Source organism: Dioscorea cayenensis, chromosome 7, assembly GCF_009730915.1.
Source record: "Dioscorea cayenensis subsp. rotundata cultivar TDr96_F1 chromosome 7, TDr96_F1_v2_PseudoChromosome.rev07_lg8_w22 25.fasta, whole genome shotgun sequence".
NCBI lineage: Eukaryota > Viridiplantae > Streptophyta > Magnoliopsida > Dioscoreales > Dioscoreaceae > Dioscorea > Dioscorea cayenensis.
In genome coordinates, this window is record NC_052477.1 from 26,206,078 (window position 1) to 26,230,955 (window position 24,878).

Consider the following 24,878-nt stretch of genomic DNA (forward strand, 5'->3'; position numbering starts at 1 on the left):
TTTTTCGTGTCTCATGATCAATGTGGGTGGGCATCTTGACCCGAGCTCGTTTAACTCGTGCTCTATCAGTGACGTGGTGGTGGAAATTTTTCGACTGGACCATAATTGGTATGGGGGAGTGTGATTCATTTCAACTACAAAGGGAGCTAATTGGAATGCTTTTTCCTCATTAGGCTGAAGAATCTCCCTTGGAAAGAAGTAGTCTAGTTGTTACCTATGGCACTCAAGGGTTGCATCCTTCGTAGATGTTAAACTCGGTAGGAGATCCTTTTTCTCGAAAGACCATTAGCGAATGGGAAAGCACCTATGTTCCCGTGGCTTGATGAGTTTCTTGAGTCATCTGCAATTGACTGACACAATTTTACGATCTTCTCCATCTTTTATCAATCGCCTTTTCGTGAGTTATTGAGGTGCACAAGTTCACAATCACTAATTTCAAAGTGTGACAATTTGAGTGGATCCGAAGAGATTGAGTCTGACGTCTAATGGGATCTTTTTTGTCAAATCTTTCTACAATTTCTAAATGACGGTTGTAATGAAAGGCCCAATGGCAAGGGTTTTTCTAGCAAGGTCCGTGCCTCTAAGAAGATTAACTGCTCCAACTCGCTGGTTGGAAGAACAAGATTCTTACACTAGAAAATCTCATTTTACGATGATCCAATCATCTCCCAACACCGACATGTGTTGTGCCACGCTGGGTTAGAATCGATGGACCATCTCTTCAGTCATTATTTCATTTGCCCAACTTGTGTGTGGGTACCTAGCTAGTATCTTGCGCCTACACGTGAGCCTCGTCACTGTGTCTAATGTGTGGACTAGGTTGGAAGGCCAGCTTGAGGCCTTCACATAGGGTGTTGGTGACGTGAATGCTAAAAGCTTTTATATGGAATATTTTAAATGACAAGAAAATGCGATAGTATCTTTCAATGCAAATATCTTACCTACTGCTCATGCATAATTTTAAAGATTGATCACATGTCTGTTATCTCGGGTTCTACGCAGAACCTTTCGAAGTACCTAAGAAAAAGTTATAGGACCCATGGGCATCTGACTAGCGCAGCCTCGGAGTTCTTAGGTCCTGCAGTCAATGGTGAAAGTGTCGGTGGGCCCCTCACAAGCGAGGAGTAAGGGAGCAGTGTGGGTAAGGACCTCACTTGGCGTTGTGGGTCCTTGAGGAGTCCTATTGTTCCTACTGCTTTTGTGTTGAGTGGACTCTATCTTTCTCGTCATTTGCCAATTTAAGCGTGTTTATCCGCCTTTAGTAAAAATAAAAAGCCATTTATTATTAATATAACATTGCCTCAGGATAGCGGATGGCTTCAAAATAAAGAATTACATTTCTTACTTTTTGTATACAATATCTAACAAACCCATCTAATTTTTGCATGGAAAGTCGCATTAATAGAACAATACTCTGTACCTGTCCGGCGAAACCTTGCGTCTTGAGAATGAAAGAGAGGAAAGCGAGCAGTCTTAAGAATGAAAGAAGGATACAGGTCCTCATTGTTTGGTTTTGAAAGCGGGAAGAGTGATGAAGAAGGGTAGCCGGTGTTGATTAACTTGGTCATAGCGAGGAAGAAGCTTGTGTTACGGTTAGACGGAAGAAGCGCTAGTAAATAATTTGTTAGTGGGAGAATACCTGATGCGAAGGAAAAGCCTGACTTACATTGGTGTTACTTGCTGAAATCCAAGTCATTTGGAATTCTATTTGGGCTGTGTGAAGTTTGAAATTGAAGATGAATCGAGAGGTAGGGTTTCTGCGAGGGTTTGTAGGGTTTCTTGAGGGTTTAGTCTTTACTCGTCTATTGCATGGATGAGGTTGTAATTGTGGTAAATATTATGGTTTAGTAATTAGTTATAACCTTGTTTGGATCTGATTATGTGACTTTATTATGAGTATTCATTTTGCGGGGCTTGTACTGTTTTTCACATGAGTAGTGTTTGCACAGGACCCATATGGATCTTCCCATTTAATTTTAAGTTAATGTCCTTTGAATTCTCTTATCCATTCTTATTAAATTAGTAGATATTGCACTTGTTTTAAAGCGGGCATATCTTTCTTAAAATGCATTTCTTTTTTACTCATGCGGTGTCCCCATTGTTAATTATTCCAATTTGTGAGTTCACGTGCAACTAATAGATCTTATCATTCTTATTAAATTAGTAGATATTGCACTTGTTTGAATGCACTTGTATCTTTCTTAAAATATTTTGCTTTCTTTTTTTTTACTCATGTGTAGTGTCTCCCATTTAATTTGTGAGTTCACATGCAATTGATAGCTCTTATCATTCTTATTAAATCGATTGGATCTTAATTGCAATGTCATCACGAGATAACTTCGATTAGCTGATAGCTTTTAGCGATATTCTTAATTTTCTTGTGTACTCATTAGTGACGGTTGGATGCACCTGCTTTTGTTGTGCGTGTAATTTTATATCATGCCATGATGTTAACTAGATAACGAAAGTTGATAACAACTTGTTTGTTTGGTTTGAATATTGTGAACAAAACTAACTGAGTGTATATGTACCTTGCTTGATATTTTGAACCAAGGTTTATAGTTAGTAAGTCACAGTTTTGACTTGCTATTGAGATAGAGGCTTTGGACAGTTCATTTAAACAAGTGCGATATCTACTAATTTAATAAGAATGATAAGAGGAATTCAGGACACATTAACTTAAAATTAAAATGGGGATCACTATGGGTCCCAGGGAACCACTACTCATGTGAAACAAAAAGTACAAGCCACGCAAACAATACTCATAATAAAAGTCTGCTACAGTGCATCCAAACAAGTTATAACTAATTACTAAAACCATAATATTTACCACAATTACAACCTCATCCATGCAATAGACGAGTAAAGACTAAAACCCTGCAAACCCTACAAACCCTGCAAACCCTACCTTCGATTCATCTTCAATTTCAAACTTCACACAGCCAAATAGTTCCAAAATGACTTGGATTTCAAAGAAGAGCACTTACGGTAAGCTGGGGCTTCTTCTCCTTCGCACTGCATCTCCCATTAATGTACCATTTTTACTAGCGAGCTTTCTTCCGTTCAACTGGCGACCACTTGCAGGCGAACACAAGCTTCTCTTCCTCGCTTATGACCAAGACCAACACCGTCACCTCTTCTTCATCACTCTTCCCGTTTTCAAAACCAAACAATGAGGACTGTATCCTTCTTTCATTCTTAAGACTGTCTGTTTCCTTCTTTCATTCTCAAGACGAAAGGGGCTCTGCTGATGCGTGGCGAGCATTGTTCGACACGTGACTTTCTCCATGGCTGACGTGGAATTATAATGTTTTCACATGGAAATTTAATATGACTTGGCGGACACACTTGGATTTGAAAGGTCGAGTGTGCAAAAACCGCCTCCACATCGCACATATGGGCGGAATTGTTTGGGTGGCTCTCGGGTGAAAGAGAATCATAGCCGGGTAACCGTTTTGATCTAAATCAAAGTTGGGATACCGAAAAAATACAAAATCAAAGTTTGGGTACCTCCCAAAAAATTTACTCATATATGATATATATATCTTGTAATAACGCCATTAAATGGATGAAACACTTATGTGACTGATGAATTTAAGTGTCCAAGAGCCCCTGGATTCCTTCTCCCACAGATTGATCTAAAGGATTTAATAAAGAATAGATCTCTCAGAGAAATTGCAATTGAAAAGGATATGAATTTTGTTTGCTTTTATACAACAGATTTTTATTTTAAAAGTTTAATGTAATTGGATTATGTACCAGGCCAGCCAATGGTTGGCTACAAATATACAGACACTTAAAAATTTAATCATTCAAGACCAATGAAAATTTCATATGGAATATTTATAGTTGCAAAGTTTTGTTTACAATAGTGGCCTCAAGAAATTCAGATATGTTTTTTATCAAAAAAAAAAAAAAAAGAAATTCAGATATTTTATATGATAGATATATTATAGTCATCAAATTGAAAACAAAAATTAATTTCAGTAATGAAGTATATATGTAAATAAATATTAAAAATTCTTTATAACATATTAGTAAATAAGAACTTTCCCGTTTAGGCTAAATCAGCAAATCAAATTTGACGGATATATATATATATATATATATATATATATATCCTGTTAGAGTTGTTAACAGGATATATACCAAGATAAATGCAAAATTAGGATGGAGTTTGTTAGAGTTGTATATTAAAAAGGAAAGAAATTTCTGCAATTCTTTTATTTTAATTAAATATCCTGTTTTATCCTATATACATAATGTTATATTAATAAATTATTTTTATTTTTATTTTTTTAAAGGCGGATAAACCGCTTAAATTAAGCAAACAGAAAAGATAGAGTCCACTCAACACAAAACAGAGGAACAATGGGACTCCTCCGAGACCCCACAACAACAAGGAGGTCACCCCACACTCCTGCTCCACCCTCCTCGCTTGTGAGAGGCCCACCTGACTCCGCCGCACTGGGACCTAAGAACTCCAGGCTGCGCTAAATAGTGCCCATAGGTCCTATAACTTTTCTTGGGTACTTCCAAAGGTTGCATAGAACCAAGATAACAACATGTGATCAATCTTTAAAATTATGGCATGAGCCGGTAAGATATTTGCATTAAAGATACTATCATTTCTTGTCAGCCAAATATTCCATATAAAAGCTTTAGCATTCACGTCACCCAACACCCTATGTGAAGGCCTCAAGCTGGCCTTCCAACTAGTCCACACATTAGACACAGAACGGGGCAGCTCTGGTAGCTGCAAGATACTAGCTAGGTACCCACACACAAGTTGGGCAAATGAAATAATGACTGAAGAGATGGTCCATCGATTCTAACCCAGCGTGGCACAACACATGTCGGTGTTGGGAGATGATTGGATCATCGTAAAATGAGATTTTCTAGTGTAAGAATCTTGTTCTTCCAACCAACCAGTTGAACAGATTAATCTTCTTAGGGCACGGACCTTGCTAGAAAAACCTTGCCATTGGGCAACTCGTACAACCGTCATTTAGAAATTGTAGAAAGATTTGACAAAAAAGATCCCATTAGACGTCAGACTCAATCTCTTCAGATCACTCAAATTGTCACACACTGAAATTAGCAGTTATGAACTTGTGACACCTCCAATAACTCTGAAAAGGGCGATTCAGCAAAAAGATGGAGAAGATCGTAAATTGTGTCGTTAATTGTAGATGACTCAAGAAACTCATCAAGCCACAGGAACATAGGTGCTTTCCCATTCGGCCAATGGTCTTTCCAGAAAAGGATCTCCCTACCCGATTTAACATCCTGAAGGATGCAACCCTTGAGTGCCGGTAAACAACTAGACACTTCTTTCCAAAAAAGGAGATTCTTCCGCCTAATGAGGAAAAGCATTCCAATTAGCTCCCTTGTAGTTGAAATGAATCACACTCCCCCATACCAATTATGGTCCGTCAAAAATTTCCACCACCACGTCCCTGATAGGGCACAGTTAAACGAGCTCAGGTCCAAGATGCCCACCCACATTGATCATGAGACCTGAAAATATGCTTCCAAAAGACCAATCGGCAACCCGGTTTGTCAATGTCCGGGCTAGATCACAGAAAATCTCTACGGATGCGATCAATGACCTTAATAACCTACTTTGGAAGCCGAAACATGGACACCCAATAGGTTGGTAGGGGTGATCAACACTGAACTGACAAGCGTAAGACAACCGCTTAAGGAAAGGTGTTGTCATTTCCAAGACGAGAGACATTTCCTGACCTTAGCAACCAGGCTTTCCCAGTCCTGCCTCTGAGGTCTTCCACCTGAGATGGGTAACCCAAGGTAAGTCACAGGAAAATGACCCACCGAGCAGCTTAGAGTGGCAGCCTCGTTGGCCACTAGCCAAACTTCTTTCCTAGTTGAGAAAAGACAAGTTTTGGCGAAGTTTGTTTCAAGACCCGATAATCCTTCGAAGACATAGAGTAGCGGTTTTATAATCCTTAGGTACTCCACGCCACCCATGGCGAAAGAACTCAAAAAGATCATCTCTGATAATGAAGATTGCATCTATGCCCAAATTCCCCAAGAGGCATACTCAACCACAACCCCGAGAGGACAAAAGCATGCGATAACATCCTCACCCGTAACATCGCTACTAACGCAAAACAACAAAGGAGACAAGGGGTTTCCTTGTCGCCCTTTGATAATGTGATATACTTATTCGGGCCCATTGACTAGAATTGACACTTTGAAGAGCTTAAATTCAAATGAACCCACCCTCATCCATCTCCCAAAGCCCCCGATCCTTTATATGATCCAACAAGAAGTCCCAATCCACTATGTCGAATGCCTTGACAAAATCCACTTTAAGAATGTGGCCAGGAATACCCCTCTTTTGAAGACTGAAAATCAACTCCTTCATCGAAAGCAATATTATCCAGAATATAACTCCCTTTAAGAAAAGCATATTGGGACATGTCAACCAACTCGTTAATAACATTCCCAAGATGAGACACCAACACCTTTGAAATGATTTTTAATAGACATTTGTTAATCTAGCTCGATGGGTCTCAGTAATCACTTGGCGACTCAAGGGACTCCACCTTGGGAATGAGGGCAATATTACCCTAGTTAATTTCCTCTAAGTTTGCTCTCACCACAATAGAAGTCCTCATAAAGCCTGAACAGATCTGACTTAATTGTATCCCATAATTGTTTAAAAAATTGGATCGGGAAGCCATCTGCCCTAGGGCTTTGTCCCTACTAAGATCGAATACCACACCCTTTAATTTCTTAGTGTAAATGGCCGATCCAAGATAGCCAAATCAACAGAGGTCTTATTAACCAGAAGTTGCTCCTAATCAATCATGAAGCGAAGCTCCCTCTTAGAGCTCAATTGCTACTGAAACCTCAAGACAAAGACTTTGCCAATATCCTTAGGATGCTTAAATACCACATCGTTAAACCTGATACTTGGGATGAAATTTTGATTTTTACACCCATTGCCACCGCGTGAAAATACTTAGTGTTTTCATCACCCTTTTTGAGCCACTGAAGCCTAGAGCGTTGTTTTTTAATTAATGAATTATGTTTCTAATAAACTAAATTTTTTTTTCCATCTCTATTTAATTTTTCCTAACAACACTGTGAATTTCTAAATTTTGACATAAAAAGCTTATTCCTTACCCTTGAGAACTCAATCCTATAACACCATAGGTAACTCCTGCAATTCAAATAATTCAAAAATTTATGTCACTATATATTTATATATAAGATTTTTGTGTTCTATTTTAATAGATTAACTTAATGAATTTTTATTCTATTTTCAAAAATAATTCAATGTGCATGATGTACTGAGTTTCTCTGAGTTTTAACTCTAGTGTATAATGTCCTAGGTGCATCATCCATAATAAGCTTTAAAAACACTAACAAGTACATTAACTATCAGACGTTTCCCAAGAAGCGGCAGGATCACAAGGCAAGAAAGGGAAGAGTTCTACAACCGGAGAAACACATGGTAAAGCCGTCCATAGAGACTTCAAAAGGTCACTCGCAAATGGCATGGTAGCACTATAAGAAGACCATGATCCAGACAAGGTGATAGTTATCACTCTGGTTTCAAGTTTCTTTGTAGGTGATGAAATCCATAAAGACTTATCAAATTAGCTCATCATAAGTTCCTGGGTGTGATCCAAATGAGAAAGGGGGTGATGAGCTAATTAAACCAACTACATCATGTGATGAGCCACTCTAGGCATAAGCGGACTCAAGTGCAAGAAGTTGATTAAACCAACTAACATGGGCCCAACTAATATGGCTAAATTTGAATCCAACACAAGCCAGACCAAGCCCATTAGTTTGGGCCCAATGATGTCATTCGAGACTGTCACACCCACCCTTCTACCAAGTGAATGTAACACCTCATCGCTAAAAACCTATTTTTAACTAGAATCAAACATCACTACAAAATAAAAACCAAACTCACAAAAACACGGTAGACGACAACTTTTACACAAATTACAAGTTAAAAAACATACATACAAAAAACATAAATACTCAAATATGCGGATACAACCACTACAAGATGACAACACAAGCAAATAGAAAGGAAGGAAACCCACTGCAACCATGGACTCGATCACTGATCGGCTACATGCTACACCGTGATTTAGTAGGGTCCTGCTCATGCAACTGTAACACATTTTAGTTGGTTGATAGTGGTTCATTATTTCAAATAAAAAAATGATATAAAGTATATAAAGATCAATTGCTCAAATAAAGTTTCCAACTCTCACAAATACTAAATATGGCATAATACTAGTTTTAAAGCATCAAGACATAAAACTCATCATCAGATAAAATTTTATAAAGAATATACAGGAGATTACATCTCAAAGTTATACGGAGATTTCATCTCAATGAAATGAGAAATAGCCTAAAAATACTCTTCGACTTAGCCCTGTCGTGACTAGGTAGAGATCCGTCAGGGTCTTCATAACTTAAACATGTTGGCCCACCAAGAATCTGTATGGTGACTCCTAATTTCCAATGTGCATTCAATCAGAGCCCTACCCTCCCATCTGAGTTGGACTAATAACTCAGCCAGTCTACACGCCACCTCAACAGGTTGGCCTTGAAAACTGCCTACTGCAGCAGAGAAGGGCTCAGCCCGGTCACCATCAAAACTTGTGGAAACTCAGTAATACAATACATGCATAATACCTGTAAAAGTTCATATCAAGGACACCATCCCTATACCGGGAATTAAAACCGATTCCACAAGCATTAATGGTAGAGGCATATCAATATGCACACACAGTTTCACAAATCGTTTCAGAGTCAATGCATACGTAGCCATTAAAATAAATACTTTGAATGAATAATTAATTCATATATGCAAGTATTTTCCACAGTTGAAATTACGTATAATTATACAAAATCAAATGTATTAATAAGATTGTTATGGCATAGCAAACTACAAATACATATAAGTATCCTTTAACAATATAAATTGTTAAACATAATATAATAAAATAATTAAACAATTATTTCCAAATAGTAGCCATTAAGCGATTATTTTAAAATAGTAGTCACTACCAACTCACCTGGTCTTCCTTGGGTTTCTCGTTAGACTGGAACTCCCTCCTAAGCCTGAACCCCACTTAACAAGAGAAAGGAATAAAATAAATAAATACAATAGACTAATGATAGAACTAAACCCCATAAAAATACAAGAAACAATAACTAATTTTTTAATTGGCCCCATACACTCCAATTGCTCAAACCTGACCTTGCATAATCAAACGGGCCTCCAAATTGCACTTAAACCAACTCAGGTTGGACTAAACCATCCTGAACCAACTTGAACCAAGATCAATTTCACTGAAACAAGTCTAATTAAACTAGTTTAGCTTGAACCAAATTTAAAACCCTGAACTAGGTGGTTTAATCAAACCAACCCTAATTGAACCCTCTTAGTCCAATTGGAATTTACCAACTTGAATTCAACCTAACTCAATTTCACATTGGGTCCAAATCAAATCAATCTTCTATTGGTTGCACCAAACCAATTCTTTAACCTCACTCAAACCCAAATGAACCCAACCTACTTCAACTTGGTTAGCCAATCCCATCTCCAAATCCATTTAAGTGAACTCAATTAAATCAATTGGACTAATCTCAACCATCTCAATTTGGCTAAGTTCAACCAACTTAATTCCAACCATCATCATCATCATCATCATCATCATCATCATCATCATCATCATCAACTTCAACTTAATTAACCAAGAGTAACCCTAATTCCTGTTGCTACAGTACCCACACTGTAAACCCAAGAATTCCTTCACCATTTCAAGCAAGATCCAACTCAAAATACAAGTATTTTCCAAAACAACAATCATCTAATAACAACCATTTCATCATCTTCATCAACACTTCTTCACAATTTATCATCTTCTCCAACAAATCACCCACACATACATACACACATCCAAACATATCAACCAAATAAACTATTAAAATTCTTACCGAAGGATGCTCCATTACGGCGATCTCCAAACCCATCTCCTCAAAGCCTCCCATTATCTTTCTTTTTTTTTAGCACTGTTGTTGTCTCCATTGATGAAGAAACCCTATTATTAAAGCCAGCCTGTTATAACCAGTATTTACTATAGAAGTCCAGCACTGTAGCAGTCAGACACTGTAACAGCTCAGTATTGTAGCAGCCTGATTTTCATTTAAATTCTTTCTCCTTCCCTTCTTTCTCCTTCCCTTCTTTCCTCCTCCTTCTTTCTTTCTTCTTTTTGGTCGAGCACACCTAAACCCTAGAAAATTTTCCGATGAGCATTTCCTTCGAATCAAAGCATCCATTTTCTTCCTCTCATCATCTTGACCTTGGTAAGGCTTCGATCCTAAGTTTTTTTTTTGTCTTTTCCTCGTATTTAATTATTTTCAAAAATCTTGGAAAACCTAGAAATACCCCATGAATTGGGTTGTTTTTAGGCTCAAATCGAAGCCCTTGATTTTTTGATTATTTTGTGCGGATGGTTGTCAAGAAATTTCATGATTTGGTGATGTAAATCAGCAAGAAACCATTATTTAAGGGTCGGTTTTACTGTAGCAATTTCTTGAATGTTGTAGCAATCGCGAGATTACTGTAGGACCTAAAATTATTGGTCTTTTCATGTATTTCTTTGGTCCAAATTGAAGCCCAAGACATTAGGAATTTATTGGTAACCTAGAAAATCAAGTTTTGAGTCAACCCTATGATCGATTTAGGATTGTTTGATAGAAGTCAATTTGGGTTTTTTATTTGGCTTTTGTATTAATATTTGTTATGTTTTGTTGTGCTTTGGCAAGGAGGTGAAGCATTGGCTCGAGGCAAGGAACGAGTAGAGGCTTAGCATTTGGGGAAGTGACATCATCTTAGTGTGAGTGGGATTAATTATGCACAATTCTACTAGGAGAATGTCTATAATTATTATGTATTGCTCAAGTAAAGTTTTATTGGTTATTATATTTGCATTGAGATTTTAATGGAATTGAAATGAGTTATTTATGTATGTTTCATACTTGAAAAGCATTATTGTTCAAAGAAAATGATTTTCGGGTTGTTACTTGATTCGTAAGTTGTGAGTCGATTTATGTTAAAAATCTTTGGATAGGCTTGTGTTTATCATTTTCGTAAGGAAATGGTAGATATTTTGGATATTGATTTTTATCCTAGTTATGGACTCCTTGTTGCAAAATGCATGTTTGTATTACTTAGTTGGTGACATCCTACTGCAGTAGGCTATTTTTTACGGCCATCCTGTTAAGGTGACATGAAAGATCGGCAAACTTATTGGTCCTGTTTAGGTGGGAGTGTAAAGCTCTAACTGGATAATCATCATGAAGCCGGGGTCACCACACGGTGGACCAATGGGTCAACGTTAATAACATGAGTTCCTTGACGGATCTGAACCTAGCCGCGGCCATGGCGAAGGTTTAGAGAGGTTTCTAAACCATGTTGCGTTTATGTTATATTAAATTTGTGGTTTTGGTGGTAAATATCTATTTTATGGGTTATGAGACTCATGTTATCTAGTTCGTTATGTATATATATATATATATATGTAGAACTGTTCTGATCCTTTTGCATGATTATAAAAGGCTTTTCTTATGTATCGATGATCACTGTTATGTGTATCTATATTCTAAATTGTTGGTATTATTATTAAAGCATTATTTTGGTGAGTTATACCATGTGTTTTAGTATATTCTTGTAGTATTGTGCTAACCCATTCACTGAGTGACCTAGGTTGCTCACCCCTCTTTCTTCTCCCAAGGCTGATGCAGGAAGTAGTTCAGTATTAAAGCGGTGTGCAGGGCATCCACTATTTATTTTCATTCAATACCACGTTCATGTATGCTATCCTTGAGCATGTATATGTTGTAGTCGAGAATGGATCCATTAGTGTGTTTGAAACTCTAAAAGCATGGTTTGTATGTTTTTGGAAACTCCATTGAACTTATGATTAGTGCAGTTCTTGAACTCTACTATTAGGGCATGTGATTGATGCTTCCCTTGCGTACCTTTGACTTCCCCCATTTTTGTACTTGTTGTTTGAGGTTGCTGATTTCTGGTGTCTTGTCAGCCTTGCGGCAACTCGAGGGTTGAGTGGTGGAGTATCCCTCCTTGGGTTATCGCGGCGGTTATTGCGTCCTGGGGTCCATGGGTCGGGGCGTGACATAGCCCCCTTTTACTCTCTTTATTTTAATTTCTACCAAAATTCTCTTTCAATCCCTGATAAGAACCAGAAGGTCCCTGCCAACTTACCTTAATCCTTGGTCTTCGGAAACACTTCAGATCAAATCCTCTTAATTACTTGTGAACCCGAAATCTTTTACAAACTCTCACAATGAGGTCCTTATGCTTTCCACTTAGGTTCCTCAATAGAACTACACTACCGGATAGTCTTACTGGAACTATGATAATACCCTTAACATAATTTCCAACATGTATCCAAAAGTTCAGGGTATTACAGAGATCATTGATTCAGGCCTAGTGGATTTACCTACTTGGGTGCTATGGTAGGTCCAATTGATGGCCCTAGTTAGAAATCCTATTCCACTATTGATGAGTTTCCAGATTTATACCGAGATGCATTTAAAGCACCTGAAGCTATCATTCCACTGGGTTCACTTGGCATTGCATGCTTGAGACCTAGTCACTAGTCCTCAAGATAAAGACTGCCATGTTTGACTTGTTCCTTCTCGAACCAAACATAATTAGAGAATCCCAAGCCGAAGGTCGAAGCTATGTTAGGTACATATCTAGTTAGTGATAGTCATGTTGTATAGGAGGCTAACAGTGGATATCCATTCAATCTTACCTGGTATACCTCATGTATAGGTGAGCTAGAGCATGAGTTAACAAAGATAATAATGGGCTATCACTTATTGATAGCAAATTTTTCGATCATCACTGGAGAGGATGGATAAAAGAATTGTTGAGCTACTTGAAGGCTTTGATCCTGGTCAAAGGGTCCTCAAGTGGGTATGTTTGAAATCAGCGTAGACTAAGATAGAGGGACCGGCTCCCCCATTACTATTTGTGCTAGTTGCGAATGTTCTCAGTATAATATTCACTCATGCATTAGCAACTGAAATACTTCATGGGGTGCCAATTAGGAAGACATATGAACATGTGCCATTTACAACACATGAATAGCCTCATTATCATATTTGCAAGGGATAATGAAGATCTTAGGAACACTAACTGGATTTTATACCTTTTTGAAGGTATCTCAGTCTTGCCAATCAACCATTGCAAGACTGCCTTTATTCAACTAAATTTGGTTAGCCACCAAACTTGGTCCCTCTCATAACCATTAACTGTTCTTTGGGTCACCTTCCACACTGACATATCTAGATGTCACTATCACTGGTAGGTAACTTAGAAAGCAATATTGGAAGAAACTTATTACTTGATTCAGATCCCAACTATCTACTTGTAAAAGTAACTTTTTATCCATGGGAGGTAGATTCACATAGATCAACTCTGTTCAAAGGTCGTACCCACTTATTGGATGTTAATTTTCAAGCTTCCCACTTGGGTTTTGAAATCCATTGATTAAATTAGGAGAGATTTTCTTTGGAGGTGTCCTGATAATTAAGACAAATCCAAATGTCTGTTAGTTAACTGGTAACCCTTGTGCCAACCATTGTACTAGGAAGGATGGAGAATTATTAACTTAATTAGAAGATTTTAATAACACCCATCTTGGGAAAATGGTGGTGGAAAATCATGAATGACAAACCCTGGTGTGGTTCACAAGTAATTGAATTTAATTATTTCAAAACAATCCCTACTTGGAACCAGGTCCTTTCACAACAAAGAAAGAATCTTTCTTCTAATAGGCCAATCAAAGCCCCCTGGCAGCTTTCAAGCATTGTATTACTTCAGTTATTGAGGATGGCACATCCAGTCTTTTCAGGTATAATAATTGGCTTAAAGGTTGTGCACTGAAGTATAATTGGCTTGAAGAGTTCGCTATAACAGAGTATCGATCCTATGGGAACTGTTAAAGACTTGCTTGATTCATTCATGGTTATTAGCCCAAACTCCACCCACTTGTTGGCAAATATTTGTGGACGAATCAGATCTTCATTACCAGAAAAGAAGCATGTGTGAATTTGGAATTTATCACCATTTGGTGCATTTTTCTATTCTCTTCTTCTATAAATTCTTATGTGGGTGATGCGCACCACAAGCGCACGGATCATTCAAGTAATAAATAAAATATCATTCTCACAAGGACTTTACTACTAACTACCAATTTATTGCAATTAGGATTATTTAGGTGAATTGATATATATGTGAATTGTGAAAATAATAAGTAACGGAAACTAAAAGGTATAAATATCAAACTGGTCCCTCTATTTTTCATTTTCCACCCTTTTAGTCCTTATAATATAAAATCCATCTTTTTGGTCCTTGTATTTGCACATTTTCGTCCTTTAGTTGTAAAATCCGCCCTTTTGGTCCTCATATTTACACATTTTCATCCTTTTTGGTCACTCTAATTCATCAACTGAAAGGACCAAAAGGGTAGATCCGTCAATTAGAGGGACCAAAAAGACAAAAATATAAAAATACGAGGACCAAAAAGACGGATTTTATATTAGAGGGACCATTTTGATATTTTGACCAAACTAAAACTAACAAAACTAAGGCTACCAATGGCTTAGGTGATTAATTCATATGCAAGGGCTTTTAGGATTAAGGTTCACCATAATGATAGATATAAAAGATTTTATATTGACTCTTTCTCGATTAAGTTTAATTGCTTTGAAGGTGGAATATCCTAGGATACTCACTATGTCCTTTCAAAATATAACAAGGTATCTAACTTAGAACAACTCATACTTTCTTGGTAATCAAATATAATTAGATCTTTTAAGTTCTATGATATCCATTAATCCTCACGAAATATAATATAAGATTTCATGTTCAATTCTAGGATTTCTAGCACCTTAGTTCACCTTTTGGTCCTTCTCTTGGTGTCTAAAATCATGAAAATATGAGAGGCCCAACTCATTCACAAATACTAAGTACCATAAAATTGAATTAAAAGCAAATAAATATTAATATGAAGATATAAGTTAATACATCATCAATTATCTAAACATTGGGCTAATCACAATCCTAGAACAAAAGATCCACTCACTCATGTTCGATGTATAAGCCAAAAGGCATAGATCAATCATAGATTGAAACATGAAATAAATCAAAGTAAAAGAAAGAAGAAACTCTTGATTTTTCATGCTTGATGTTCTTGTAGATTGATGAATCTCCTGTCCCCCTTGATCTTTGTCCACTTTCTCCTTTTTTTATAGCTTTAGATGATTCCAAGCATTTATAGAAATCATATCCTTGTTATTGTAGGTAAAAGATTCTTAAAAATCTTTTTATTGGACTAATATAGAGGAAGATTAAACAAGGGTTGTGGTGGTGACGAAGATCCACGACTATGTTAGTTAGCATGGGCGAGTTATACTTCTTCTAGGGTTTCAATTTTTAAAATTTTTGCACCACGGTCCATGGGTGTGCCAGTTAGCATAGGTCACATGTGTTTTTAATAAAGGCTAAGCTTCACTTATCTTGATGAAAACTGATGAAGAACCGTAAGTTGAACTAAAATGGTGAAATTGAATTAAAAAAACATGGGGAAAGATGCATGATCAACTCAAAAATTAAACCTAAATATATTAAAATATATTATAAATTTAACACTTACTAGGGGGGACAACAGTGTAGGGTAACTTGGCAATTTTTATTGGGTTTCTATGTTTTGGACTCCATTGACAATAGCTGCAATGAATGGAAAGGACTCTTGCAAACATTTAAAATTAACTTAAAATATCAATGTAATAATGAAATTAAGAAGAAAAAAAACATAAATTAAAAAAATTTCACAAGCTTAATAATTAGATTAATGTGATCCAAGGGGAGAAGCTAGAGAGATCCTAAGAGGAGAAGAGATGGAAAGAGGCTAGACTGAGAATTCTCGAGAGGAGAAAATTGAGTTTAAGCGGGGTAATATCCCACCGGAACGAGAAAATATTTTTCATAAAGTGAATAAAATAAAAAAAAACATTTAGAAAAAATAGTTCTATAGGAGAGAAGAGGACATGAATTCAGAGTGGAAAAAAAAAATAGTTCGAGAGGAGAGAACACTGACATGAATTGGGAGAACGGGGCATGAGGCAATCAGCATCCAGAGTCCGGTGAAGAGCACACTCGGACTCCAGGGCATGCGGTCGTCTTAAATTTAAAAATTAAAATTTAATTTCAAATGAGATGATAAGGTAGAGATAAAAGTTTTAAAAAAATAAATAAAAATACAAAAATAATTAATCGTTGAAGTAAGTGGATGATTAGTGGCGAATTTTTATTGGATGAGGACACAAGCTGAGATGGTATTACAGTTGCATAAAATAAACTTCTCCAGTCCTGGCATCAAGGGAACCTACCAAATATAGGGATTATAGGGATAATAAGAAAGGTTAAAAATAGAGTGTTAGTGGAGCATCTCAAGTCATAGCAAGGGAGCTCCCAGGTGTTTGTTCAAAACGAGTGAAATATAGGTAAATTTTTAAAAATTGATCTATGAACCTAACATGCCTTTAAATAGATATAAAAATGAACTTAATAAAGGGGAGGAGGGATAGGGGGCTGTCGCCGGCGAACCCCCGCTTTTTCTTACCCCTCTCTCTCGCCATCCTCCCTGTCGCCGGTGAACCCCCCTGCCCCCGCCCCCGTTTACCCCTCTCTCTCTCTCTAGGCCCTCCTTGTCGCCGGTGAACCCTTCCCGTCCTCCATCTCTGTTTTTATTTTTATTTTTCTCCCCCTCCCTCTCTCTCTCTATATATATTTATCTGGTAAAATCCCTTTTATGGATTTTTATTTTTTCAAAATACTCTCCCTCACTCTCACTCAAATATCCCTCCTTTTTAGGGGTTTTTATTTTTAAAAAAATATTTTTTAACATCCCTCCCTTTTTAAGGGTTTTTATTTTTAAAATATATTTTTTAACAAATTAATACATATTCTAATATCCCTCTCTTTTCAAGGGTTTTATTTTTTAAATATTTTTTTAACAAATTAATACTTATCCTCTAATATCCCTCTCTTTTAGGGGTTTTTGTTTTTTAAAATATTTTTTAACAAATTAATACTTATCCTCTAAAGCATAATAATTTTTTAAAAATTTATTTACAAATTTTTTATTTAATTTATTAATATTTTATAAATTAACAAATTAATACCTATCCTCTAAAGCGTAATAATTTTTTAAAAATTTATTTACAAATTTTTTTATTTGATCTATTAATATTTTATAAATTATTTTATATAATATATTTAAAAAAATCTATGTTTTAGTTTTTGGTTTTTATAAATTAGGTTACATAATATATAAAATTATATTCGTGGTATAGAGTTTTTTAAAAATGTATAATTTAAAATTAATATATAGATAAATTTAAAAAAAAAATTAAAAATTTTATTAATTAATTTTTTTCTTTTCTAATTCGTCCCCTACCCATTAATCTATGGCTCCGCCACTGTTAATAATCATGATGTCTTCGCTGCAGAAGGCAGTGATGATGATACGATCATCATCATCATAGTGCCAGCGGCACATTTTCCTGAACCTTCTCAACAGAAAACCATAAAGAATCTAAATAGTAAAAGCATGCGAAAAACAGGATGCTCAAGATGTTAGTTATCAGCACTAACAAAAATGGGGGAAAGAGATCATTCTGGCTAATTAAATTATATAAATATTAATATTTTATAATAATAAAAACTTTATTTTAATTTCTTAACTTGCTATATGCATGCTAATTTCTATTTAGATATCATAAATAAAATTAGTTTAATTTTTTGTAGGGGTATATATGTGTATATAGGTATATATATTGATTAAACTGAAATAAAAATTTTTTAGGATTAATATGTAATGAATAAAATATTTCAAATTTTGGAGAAGTATAAATAAAAAATATTAATTTAATAAACATTAAAAGATTTTAGCGGCATAAACGCACAAGTTGGCTATTTTATACACAATAATTTATGCAAATAGATCAAATCTTAACGGGGTATACAAAGAATTTAATTTTATCAAGATATATATATATATATATATATAATAGGCGACAAGCGTCTTTTTTTTATAAATATAAAAAAAAAGAACAGTACTAGAGTCTGTACAGTATAAGAATAATATAAGAATCATGTGTGAACAGTGTGTGAACAGTACGGAAAATAATACTGTCGGGGGAGGGATTTGAACCTATGACCTCCACCTTTACACTTTGGTGTCATATCATTGGGCTGGTTGATTTATCAAGATATATTCAATCAAATAAGCGATTGTTTTTAGAATTAGATGCAATGGATAAAATAAGTTTAATATCTTTAGTATTTACATAAATATTAATTAAATAATTATTAGAAAATTTTAAGATTATTCATTAAAAAAAAATTTAAGAGTATGTATATGCAAAATGGTGTATTGGGAGAGGAGAAAGGATAGAGCAAGATATGTCCATATCTTTTTAAAAAAAATTATTTGAGCTAAGCTTATTTTGATTGTAAAGGTATATATCCTAAAAAAAATTTAGAAGAGAATATTTAGAAAAATGGAAGAAAAGTTTTTAGTATTTTAGATATCATTTGGTAAAAAATAAATGTGCTTGTTTTTTTGGTTGGGTTAGTTCTCTTTGTACTGTTTTTTATTTATAAATGAATGTGATTTATCTAATTTTTTTTAAATAAAAACATCATTTGATAAAATTTTATTTTATTTTATTTTTACCTAATCTATGGATTCCAATAATTATAAGGCAAACGTGGGCAATCACAGAGTCTTTAAAGTGGGCTGGAATATTTTGGATACGTTAAGCTAGGTGTAGGCGGGCACTATTAATGACTGTGTGAGAGGAAAGAGTATCATTGCTGGTTTCAGATGACGTTTGGAATGCCTGCAAGTCTTTTGTTGTTGCTACAGGCTCCTCTTTCAATAGTGCAAACCTTGGGAGAATCATGGTGACCACTTGGAATAATTCTCTGGCCAAAGTCATGCAAACGAGGAATACGGATAGATTATACAAGAGGAGTCCGCATAATCCAAAATGAAGGGAATCATTCACCAAAAATGGTTGTTATTTTATTGCTGTTGCACCACTATTTTAATCTCATTGAATAGACTGGTAGCAGAGGACTGAGACATCAAGCATGGTGCTTCATCACTAAGATGGTCATAATTAAATCAATCACTAATCCTAGATCTTCCCCTCATCTTCTGCTTTGACTCCAAAATACACTGAGAAAAGCTCTGCTGTCATGGCCTTTCTGTCATCAGTCCTCCAAATAACAAGAAGGTTAGTGACTGCTTTCAGTAGATCACCTTCATCATCATCAACAGATGCTCAGAAAGTTATTGAGGATGAGCTGAAGGGGTTGGAAATGACACTATGGAATATTGAGGCACTTCTTGAGGATGCCGGGCGAAGAGAGATTAGAGATGCATCAGTCAGGCTATGGCTTAAGGAACTCAAAGGCATCGCTTATGATGCCGAGGATGTCCTCGATGAGTATGAGTATGAATTGTTGCGTTATCAAGTCGAGAACAGAACTGCTGCTGCTGCTGCTGCAAGAACTTCTCGCAAAAGAAAAAGTGTGGAGGTTGAGGATGAGGTATGTGTCCTTATGTTTAGTTGTTGTTCTGGCTTAAATAGTCAGTGTCTAACTAACTTCTCTATATGTTGTTTGATAGCAAATATATTTCTTGTCAACTTCGATTTTTTCGGAAGGGCCATCATTTCCAAATCATACGCTTGATAGGATTAGGAAAATCAGAGAGAGGTTTAGTGAGATTGAAAAGGATCGAAATGCATTGAGTTTAAGAGAACTTGGTCCGAGATGGTATGATGATGATGTTGCTGATTCTATCAGGCCACCACCACCAAGTTCCTCTGTAGACGAATCGCGTGTTTTTGGAAGGGATAATGATAAAGAAAAGCTCATTGAGCTACTATTTTCTGATATGAATTGTAAATTCTCAGTCATTCCCATTGTGGGCATGGGAGGACTTGGGAAGACAACACTGACTCAACTTATATATAAAGATCAAAGAGTTTGCGAATACTTTGATGTGAAAGGATGGGTGTATGTATCAGTGAATTTCAATGTTGTACGCCTGACTAAACTGATCATAGAGACATTGAGCGGCCAACAATCTTGTGATTTTTTTGAGCTAAATGAGCTTCAATCTGTCCTGAGTGAGAGTGTGGCAGGAAAGAAGGTCCTCCTTGTTTTAGATGACGTTTGGAATGAAGAACAGAGCCCTTGGCAGTTGCTGCAAACCCCCTTCGACAATGCTGACATTGTTAGGATAATTGTGACGACGAGAAATAGCTCAGTTGCCCAAGTCATGCAAACAGGAAGAATTTCACCTTATAAACTCGGCCTTTTACCTGAAGGGCAATCTTGGTTATTGTTCAAACACTATGCATTTGCAGGTCAAGAAGTTTCATCACAGTTTGTAGACATCGGTAAACAGATTGTCAACAAGTGTAATGGCTTACCGTTGGCAGTGAAGGCGCTTGCAGGCATTCTTCTATATGAGACAGAGGAAAGCAGTTGGTGGGATGTTCTCCAAAGTGAGCTATGGGAATTGGATGAAGCTCAAGCTGAGATTATACCTGCATTGAAACTAAGCTATAGCCGAATGCCGTCATACATGAAACCTTGCTTCTTGTATTGTTCAATGTATCCAAAAGCTCACTTGTTCAGAAAAGGCAATCTTATCAGGCTCTGGATGGCACAAGGTTATATTCGCGTCAAAGGGAGCAAAATAATGGAGGATGTAGGAGAGAATTACTTCAATGAGTTGCAGCAGAGATCATACTTCCAATTATACGAGAACCCACACATGGGGTTAACTACAGGGAATGAAGATGAATGGTACGTAATGCATGATATGCTTCAAGATCTTGCACAGTTAATATCAGAAAACGAGTGTTTTTCAATCGATATAAGTGAAAGTCAAGCGGTGGGACATGTGATCTCTAACAAAGTTCGGCACCTAAAGGTGACATATCCATCAAAGGTGGAAGCAGATGCAGAACTAGCAGAGCTTCTATCATTGAAGGAAACAAACTATTTACGAACATTTGATTGTCTTGACCTCAAATATACTAGCAAAAGTGAAAGTTTGCTTCCCATGTTTGAACGATTGAGAGCGCTGGAATTGCAGCTTGATAGACCACATGATTCAACCACTTGGATCGGCAACTTCAAGCATCTTCGACATCTTTCTGTGAAAAGCAATATAATTTGGGATGCATTGCCACAGCTTGTATGTCAGTTGTATAACCTGCAAACATTGGACTTAAAGAACTGTGTTCTTCAAGAGATGCCGAGTGAAATTGGCAATCTAATTAACTTGAGATGTCTTGCTCTTTCTTCATTTTCTGTAGTTCAGTTGCCTGAATCGATAGGCCACCTTCACAATTTGCACACTTTGGATGTGCAATCATGTTACAACCTTCAAGAGTTGCCTCAAGGGATATCAAACCTTGTAAAATTACAATACTTGTTCATCCCCAGTGGAGCTAAACTACCTCATGGGATTGGGAAACTAACTAATCTTGAAACTCTGGTTTACTTCAGAGTTGGAAGAGCTGATCAAATTGGAAAGCATTGTGGTATTGAAGAGTTGAAGAACTTGGTGAATATCAAAGGAAAGCTTTGCATATCAGAGCTCGAAAAACTGGTTTCTGTGGATAGTGTCATTGTAGGAAACCTTAAAACCAAGTGTAAATTGAAGGATCTGAAGCTGAACTGGGGTTGTCCTCAGCATCCAGATGAGGATAATGTATGCAGTGAAGAGATGAATTTTTTAGTGCTGGAGAGACTACAACCACACTACAACATCTCAAGCTTGGAAATAGATGGTTACAAAGGTTGTGATTTGCCTGCATGGCTTGGTGATCCATCCTTCTCCAAATTAACCAGCATTGACTTCAGTTCCTGCAAACAAATACAAGATTTCCCTTGGTTAACAGCAAGACTACCTTCTCTCACTTCTCTTTCTCTTTATAAATTTGAAAAAATGAAATCAGTTGCTCATGAAGGAGAGGTTTCATTCCCTGCACTTGAGGTGTTGTCCTTCTCAAACATGCAGGAATGGGAAAGCTGGAGTTCAGTTATGGATAAAGTTTTTCCGAAGCTAAAGAACCTCAGCATTCAAACATGCCCAAAGATATGTCAACTTCCATCCTTTGAATCACTTGTTACTCTAACTCTTTCAAATTGTGAGAACCTGAGGGATGTGACTGTGCACCATGATGCTGCTTGTCCATCCAGGCTTAATGAACTCTTCATAATCAATTGCAGACAGCTTTCATCACTCTTGGGCATGAAATATCTTAATTCTCTCACACAATTGACAGTAGAAACTTGTCCTGAGCTTCAGTTCCTACCTGATGATTGCCTGCCTGTCTTGCCCAAATATGTACAAATTTGTGATGGGAAAGGTCCCAAGCACTGGTGCCATCTTCATGGATTTCAGTACAAGCAGGTAAATGTTTGCTTTTAATAGCTCATGTAAAAATTATTAGAAAGAATTAATTTTTAATGCATGTGTATTTTTCTTTTAGAAAGGAATTAATCTAACTTTGGTTTTATCTGTTTGCCAGTTTTGCAGATTTGATCCCATCCAAAGGATGAAGTAAAAGCTGAAGGAATATAGCAGATATTTTTTTTTTTAATTTGCTTGTGTATATAATCCTAGATTTTTTAAATCTTTATCCATATATCTCTAATATATTTTTTTTTTGGGGAAAAGAGCTCTGAAAGCTATTTATTCAAAAAACAAAAAACTTACAACTGTCTAGAAATTACAAGGTCGCATAGAATCTGAAAGAAAGAAAACAGACTTCAAAATTAAATAAAGCATTAAACAAAATGCTTCATAAGCCAATGTGGAAGGTCTCTTCCTTGATGATACAAAATCAGAGCATGCTTGCTGGAACCAAAGATGGCCAAGTCAACAGAAGACTTCATCCAACGAAGAGGAATGATGTGGATCTGGGGAAACATGAGCTCTTCCAAATGAAAGCAAATATTCTCTATCAATGTCTCAAGACGCCAATCAGCAAGCCGGGAATTCTGGTTTATGGCAGCTAATAGATCATAGCTAGCAAGGAAAATCTGTTTGCATATAATTCTCTGACTCAGTGTACTCTGCAACGCAAAAAGAAGGGCGCAGGCTTCAGCAACAATATAGGATTCTGCAATCATTGGTCCGCAACCGGCAAGAACGAAGCTTGAGTTGAAGTTGGAGATGGAAAAGCCAACTCCAGACTTGACAGATTCAATATTCCAGACTGCATTAACAAACAGGAATGGAGCATCAGCAGAAGAGAAATTATTAATTAAAAGGTTCCTACCAATAACAGAGGATTGATTGAAAGAGTACTCCTGACACGGGCCACAGCTTGTGAAGAAAGGGCAATGCAATCCAAAGGAGTATTTTGGAAGATGAGATTGCACCTTGCTTTCCAAATAAGCCAAGCAGTCACAGCAATAAAGGATTGAGACATCAAGTCAAAGTTATTCTAATTAGAACAGAGCCAGAATCCAGATGTGAAATCATTGCAGAATGAAATATTTTTACCAGTAGCAGCATTAATCAAACCCCAAATACGTTGAGCCTTTGGACATAAATTAAAAAGATGTTTTGCAGTCTCAAAATCAAGATTACAAAAACCACAGAAAAGAGCGAGGCCCCAAGTTTAACCGGTAGAGGAACTCATGGGTTTTAATAGCATTATGAAGAAGAAGCCAAATGAAATGCTTTACCTTTGGAGCTATATTGAGATGCCATAAAATAGCCCAGCCTTCCCACGAATCAGAATAAGCATCACCATTACAGAGATGGTGATAAACCTTGGAAGGAATGGTGAGCTTATATGATTGAGGAAGCCAAACCCACAGGTTATTGGAATCGGCAATGATTCTCTTAGACTTAATAAGAGTAAGATTAATGTTGTCACCAAAGATCAATAGGAGGCTATTCAAATTCCAAGAGTTCCCATTTAAACAATCAGAGATGCATAAATTCTCAAGAGGGATATCCATGTTAAGATACGTAGGTTTAAAACAATAGGAATCTCAAAATACCAGGGGTCCAGAAGAAACTTGGTATAATTAGGGTTAATCTTATTCATCCACAAGAAAGGCTTAATATGAGAAGCAGTTAAGCACAGACCTCTAAAGAACCAAGAGCAACTAGCAGGTATAGAACTAGACCAGAAATTTATAGAGCCATATTTGTTGTAAAGGATGTCAACCCAGATGGAATCATGCTTGTTAAGATATTTGAACACATTTTTAGCCATCAACGAAATTTTTAGAGATACGAAGATTTTTGAATAGACAAACCCCCTCAGCCTTTATCCAACATAATATCCGTCCAACTCACTGAATTCATGCCTTTTCTATTGCCACCCTTAGCCCAAAAGAAAGACCTAGCTGCTTTAGAAATGCCATCCAACACAAAAGTCGTGGGACAGGGATACATCGAGAGATAGTATATAGGAGTAGAAAGAATGGAGGAGTTAATGAGAAACAGTTTTACCAAAATTTTAGAGATTCTAGAATGGTTCCAAGAGCTATGGAGTTATTGATCTTATCCACAAATTAAAAACAAAGCGAGTGCAAGACGCTTAGAGAGATCAAAACTCCCGGATATTTGAGAGGAAAAGTCCCAGTTTAGTCACGAAGGATATTACGAGATCTGACCTTAAGCCCATTATTAAATCCGGAAGGAAAAAGATTTCAGACTTGA

General features: G+C 36.5%; 2 protein-coding genes across 3 annotated transcripts; one reads left to right on the top strand and one right to left on the bottom strand.

Moving 5' to 3' along the window:
* The first annotated feature begins 20,059 nt into the window (after window positions 1–20,059).
* Window positions 20,060–22,807, top strand: LOC120265667 (putative disease resistance RPP13-like protein 1). Its single transcript, XM_039273618.1, has 2 exons — window positions 20,060–22,607; window positions 22,726–22,807. The coding sequence occupies exons 1-2, from the start codon at window positions 20,070–20,072 to the stop codon at window positions 22,759–22,761; spliced, it is 2,574 nt and encodes an 857-aa protein (XP_039129552.1). The 5' UTR covers window positions 20,060–20,069; the 3' UTR covers window positions 22,762–22,807.
* A 77-nt stretch (window positions 22,808–22,884) lies between these two features.
* LOC120265658 lies at window positions 22,885–24,432 on the bottom strand. 2 transcript variants are annotated; one of them, XM_039273610.1, is made up of 3 exons: window positions 23,891–24,432; window positions 23,479–23,581; window positions 22,885–23,415 (listed from the first exon to the last, which is right to left on the bottom strand). In XM_039273610.1, exons 1-3 carry the CDS (start codon window positions 24,167–24,169, stop codon window positions 22,985–22,987), a joined length of 813 nt encoding a protein of 270 aa, XP_039129544.1. In that variant the 5' UTR covers window positions 24,170–24,432; the 3' UTR covers window positions 22,885–22,984. The 2 variants fall into 2 exon arrangements, with proteins under 2 accessions (XP_039129544.1, XP_039129545.1); XM_039273611.1 differs by lacking the exon at window positions 23,479–23,581.
* Window positions 24,433–24,878: the final 446 nt, after the last annotated feature.